Source organism: Hordeum vulgare, chromosome 3H (genome assembly GCF_904849725.1).
Source record: "Hordeum vulgare subsp. vulgare chromosome 3H, MorexV3_pseudomolecules_assembly, whole genome shotgun sequence".
Classification (NCBI taxonomy): Eukaryota; Viridiplantae; Streptophyta; class Magnoliopsida; order Poales; family Poaceae; genus Hordeum; species Hordeum vulgare.
In genome coordinates, this window is record NC_058520.1 from 149,531,274 (window position 1) to 149,536,869 (window position 5,596).

Here is a 5,596-nt window from a genome sequence, read left to right on the forward strand (position 1 = left end):
AGAAAGCACGATGCCACTCACTTTGACTAGAAACAGTCACATACTCATATGTCACATCTAGTAGCTGATCAATGAATTTATTGTATATAAGCCTATTTTTATTATTTTTATTATAATACATGTTTATATGTTTAGTTTTGTAGATAAGAGATAAAAACAACTGTATTCGGATGATGCTTTGAAAATATTGATTGACAAAGTCAATGGCATAACTATGATGGACTGGAATGAAAACTCATCGAGTTTTACACCATCAGAATAATGCATACAAATAACTGTATTTATTTGTATATATGTTACACATGATAATGTGGAATATATATTTCTCTATATATTTATTTTTATGGAGTTTGAGAGAGAAGAACATGGATAAAAGAAGCACCCCAATGGTCCCGAGGCAATGCGGTAAAAAGGGACAAAAATATGAGTTTAATAGAACTACTGATATACATATGCAAGTAGAAAAAAAGTTAAAAGATGCATGACAACGTATGAACATTCTACTAGTCAAGCTAATAGATGAATATATGAGACCGGATGTGAGAGCCGTTATGAAATGTAAGCAGATGGCTTTGGACCTTGCCGAGATCGCATTGAATCCATTTTTCCGGAAAACAAATTACCTAGACACCCTTTTGATCAAGATTCTTTGGTCTTTGGGATAAGTTAATGCCTGATTTTGTTTCTCATCTTATTGTAAAGGCTATGTCTATTACATTAACAAAAGACAATATGGCCGTCATTCGAGGAATAAATTTGATTATGTCAAAATTACGTTAAAGAAAAGTTAATTATGTATCAAAAAAAAAGCTACAGGTCATGTGTCTGCCTGATCAAGCCGACTAATTGCGTCAGCGTGAGACCCATTTTAACCAGGTGCATGTTCCAGACGAGCCATTTAGCTTGTGTGTTTTGCTTTGCTTTTGTTTTGCACTGCTCGCCCCGCCTTTAAGTCTTTATTGAACGGTTTTGCTAAAACTCGTTCAGCTGAGAAATCTTTTGGTCTCATTCACTTTTTTTAACCCTAGGATTCAATCACATCCGGATTTGAGTTTTGTAAAAGTGATGAGTCGCCTCGCGATGAGGCTGCCCATCTGTTCGCCTCGCCGTACCTTTTTCCTGTGATGGGCTTTTGTCCGCTGGACTTGTGTGGGCTTATGACAGTTAGGTTAGTTCTTTTTTCTCTTTATACTAGGCCATAGGGAACAAGCGACTTTTTTTTTCCTGCATTTTGGTTTTCTTTGTTGTTTCATTTTTTATCCATTATTCCTATTTTACCTTTATTTTTTCAATATTTATCATTTTCTACTTTGTTTTCATTGTTTGGTTGGAAGAGAACATTTAAAGATTTTTTAAACTAATTTCTACTAAGATGAAATTTGGTTAACTTTTCAAATGTACTAGAAAATAATTTTTTATACTTGTATTTTGTGTTGCTAGATTTTCTTTCTCATTAGGCACTGCGATCACAAAGATATTACAATTGACATCGAACGAGGATTATCGGGCTAGTTGCATGTCTAACATTAGACATGCAACTTCAAACATTTATAACTCAGCCGCAATTGCATTGAGTGCAAGAGACTGCAATTGGGGTCGGGACGGGGTTTGTCGGACCAGTTGCATGTCCATTACTAGACATGCAACTTCAAGTATTGGAGCCCGACTGCAATTGCACTAGGTGCAAAGAGACTGCAACTGGGGTCGGGACGGGGGTTGTCGGACCAGTTGCATGTCCACTACTAGACATGCAACTTCAAGCATTGAAACCCCGACTGCAATTGTACTGGTGCAAAGAGACTGCAACTGAGTTCGGGGCAGGGGTTATCAGACCAGTTGCATGTGCACCAGTAGACATGCAACTTGAAGTATTGAAACCCCACGGCAATTGCACTGGATGCAAAGAGACTGCAACTGGGTTAGGGGTGGGGGTTGTCAAACCAGTTGCATGTGCAACATTGAAACTCGGCTGCAATTGCATCGGATGCAAAGAGATTGTAAGTGGGTTTGGGATGAGGGTTGTCGGACTAGTTACATGTGCATCAGTAGACATGCAAATGCAAAAAAGAAAAAGACACAAGCAGCCGTGAACATGATGCATCGTATATCCTAGTTGACATGCGTAGAAGATTTGCGTGTTAGCATTTTCTTCCTTTTCCTCAAATATTCCAGCCATGTAAATGTAGAAAAAACAACGAGACACAGAGAATTATATATTCCTCCGTTTCTAAATATAAGTCTTTTAAGATATTTCACTAAGAGTCTACATACAGAGCAAAATGAGTGAATCTACACTTCAAAGCATGTCTATATACATCCGTATGTACTTCACTAGTGAAATCTCTTTAAAGACTTGTATTTAGAAACGGAGGAAGTAGCTACGTAGTAAAAACAAACCCAGCCCAGCCAACATAACATATTAAAAAAAAAATAGCACAAGAAAGAAATAATAATATAACATAACAAAATGAATGAGATCAAATTATATATCATCTAGATGAGTTCTAGCCAAACCCTAACCGCGACCGGGGGACGCGACCACCGTCGTTCACCACCACCACGTACGGGTCCAGGGCACGCATTCGGAGCCGGGATGGCGTCCGCGTCGCCGTCGTGGGTCATCCTGGGCCGCGTGGCCAAGGTGTCGGCCGCCGACGCCGATCTTCCTCTGGGTGCTGACCTCTCCCTCGCGCTGCCGGCGCCCCCGCGCGTCGCGCTCCTCACCATCCCCCCGCGCATCTTCCCGGGCCGCACCACCTCCGACAACTTCCCCTCCGTCGTCGCCGTCGACCGCTCCGGCCTCATCCTCCTCCACGCCTCCCAGGGCCCCGCAGCTGGCCCCGCCGTCATCGACCTCCCCGACCGCAAGGAGGTCTGCTGGCGCCCATTCGTCGCGGGCTACTTCGTCCTCGACTCCAAATCCGCCTCGGCCTTCCCAGTCCCCAACTCCGAGCACATCATGAACCCGGGCCGCCTCGGCCTCATCGCCTCCCCCGAGGGTGGAGGCCGCTTCATGCTCGCTGAGCTCCAGCCGATCGCCGGCAGCGAACAAGCCGACCTCCTCTGCTTCTCCTCGCAATCCGGGGAGTGGGTCAGGAAGAGCGTCCCCTACCCGCTTCCGTCCCGGCCATTGACCCCCAACGGCGTGGTCTCGCATTCCGGGAGGCTCTGGTGGGTCGACCTCTCCTGGGGCCTCCTCACCTGCAACCCCTTCGCGGACGCGCCCGTGCTCAGCTTCGTCCCACTCCCGCCGCGCAAGGCGCTCAAGTACAGGGAAGATTGTGCAGTGCTCGACAAGTACCGCCGCGTGGCTGTCAGCCGCGGCAAGCTGCGGTTCGTGGACCTGTACAAGAATCGTAACAGCTTCGGCTCTGCACAAATCAGCGTGTGGACGCTCGCCGATCCGGACTCCACCGAGTGGACGCTGGAATATGAAGCGACCTTTTCGGAGATCTATGATGATGCGAGCTTCAAGGCGACTCGTCTGACAAGGCAGCTCCCGGTGCTCGCGCTCATCCATCCCAGGGACCCCGACGTGGTCTACTTCTTCCTGGACAGGCACCTGTTCGGCGTCGACGTGCCTGACCGCGAGGTCGTGCAGTGTGAGCTCTACGAGCTGGTTGAGGAGCTATCCAGCGAACACATTGCCACCCGTTTCGTTCACGCTTGGAGGCTGCCACCGGCTCTCCGCTCAGGTAATTATATCGTTTGCCCTCTTTTGTATAGATTCTTGCTACTAATTGTTTAGTGACTCGAAATGGTGTTTTTCTGTGTAACAATCCGAGAGATGTGTAGTGTCTTGGTGGTATATTGGTGTGTAACATATACTGAATTAAATCAACATTTATTAAGTTGTGGGAGAGAAGGGATGCTAATGTTGGAAATTTCAGGCTGTGTTAATTAGTTTAGCTTGTTTTAATATAGCGACGCTGTAAGGGGCTTAAATTCGATTTTCGTAGAGTAAAGCACCGTCTGCTGTTAGATCACACTTCCAGTGGGTTCTAGTTTTCTTCTTCTAAATAGTAGAAGCATACTTGTATCCGTTAATTTTGGCGATGGCCTTTCCTGCCAAGCCTTATGCACAGGATGCAGGCAACACTATGGAAGTAAATTGTCATATGGTATTCCTTCCATAGTTTTCATGTTGTTTCCTGGGTTGTAAGATGCAGCTTAACACTGAAGATGTCTGTTTCCCCCGCAAAAGAAAATATGGATTAGTTTAATATTTTCAAATTAAGATGCTATCTGTTGAACTTCATTGTATACACAGACATTTCTGATAAATTTGGCTCTAGGAATCCATACATCAGTCTGCGGCTTGTTGAAACATAATATGTTTCTCACTTGTAGTGCCAGTAGGTAGTAGTATAAGGACCACCTGCTATTTGTCATACAGTTGCTTGAAGCTAGATTATATTTATAAAGACACTATGTTGCCATTCATCGTATACATGCAAACTCTGTGGAATATGTTTATATGTTTAAGGAGGTACACTCTATTCTCTAATGTACACACTATGTAAGACGTTTTGGCAGTTTAATTTGAATTGCCAAAGCGTCTTCTATTAATGAGCAGCGGTAGTACTATTATAATTGAAATTGTCACTGTATTCTGTTATGAAGAGTTTGGGTTCGTCAATTTTAGTCTTCCCTTTTTGTTGCAATACTAAACTACTACATATTAGTGTATTAGGAGATGTTTTTGTTTGTATTCCCTCTGTTCTAAAATACTTGTCGTGGTTTTGGTTTAAATTTGAACTTACACCACGGCAAGTATTTTGGAACTGAGGGTGTAATAATTATAAGAGTGCATGTGCTAGCTCCTGCGCTTTTGTTTTGATTCAGCTTCCATTACTGTGACAAAAGAGGAGATCCTCAACTGGAACTGAGTTCGAACTTGCCCTCGGTACTAGTACTAATTATCCATCATGTTATCTTTATGCGACATCAATCTATTTGCAGCTGCGGATGATGTTGTGGAGAAGCAAAACGCAGGAGGAAATCGAGAAATCCTTGATGCCACTCCAGTCTTGACTTGCCGAACTGAAGTTGAAGTCGGTGGCGGCAACACATCTGAGTCCAAGCGGCGTAGGCTAGAGTGATCTGTTCTTGCAGTATCTCTGTTTCAATTCTTGTTAGCATGACTTTCCATGAAATTTGTACACTTTGATAGTAGAGAGCTGGTAACCCCAGCATGTTATCGGATACCACCTTTTGTATCCGTGAACTTGTTTGTCCTTTTTAGACCAGGCATCAGTAAATGTGTCCTTTGTCTGGTGCATAACTATCACTATAGGTATCCTGATTTAGCTATTAGACCTAACCAAATTGTTGCATTTGTTTAAGGGGCTGCTACGCATCTGTCGGGAGATGTTTAGAAAACATCATCCACCTTGATAGCCGTAGGATTGTAAGCTCGTTAACCGTCCGATCATCTTTTAGCGAGTTTTGCAACAAGGCTTGTGTTGTGTTCGATGGTTTGCAATAACGGTCGCGCTACAGAAATAACGGCTACGTTGCAGAAAGTCTTGAAACACGGCCTACGTTGCAGGAATAATTCCTAAAACAACGACCGTGTTACAGAAACAAAGATCGT

The 5,596-nt window shown here is 43.9% G+C and overlaps 1 protein-coding gene across 1 annotated transcript; it reads left to right on the forward strand.

The window, feature by feature from the left end:
- Window positions 1–2,523: 2,523 nt before the first annotated feature.
- LOC123439706 lies at window positions 2,524–5,275 on the forward strand. Its single transcript, XM_045116394.1, has 2 exons — window positions 2,524–3,695; window positions 4,963–5,275. Exons 1-2 carry the CDS (start codon window positions 2,594–2,596, stop codon window positions 5,100–5,102), a joined length of 1,242 nt encoding a protein of 413 aa, XP_044972329.1. The 5' UTR covers window positions 2,524–2,593; the 3' UTR covers window positions 5,103–5,275.
- The last annotated feature ends 321 nt before the right edge of the window (window positions 5,276–5,596 follow it).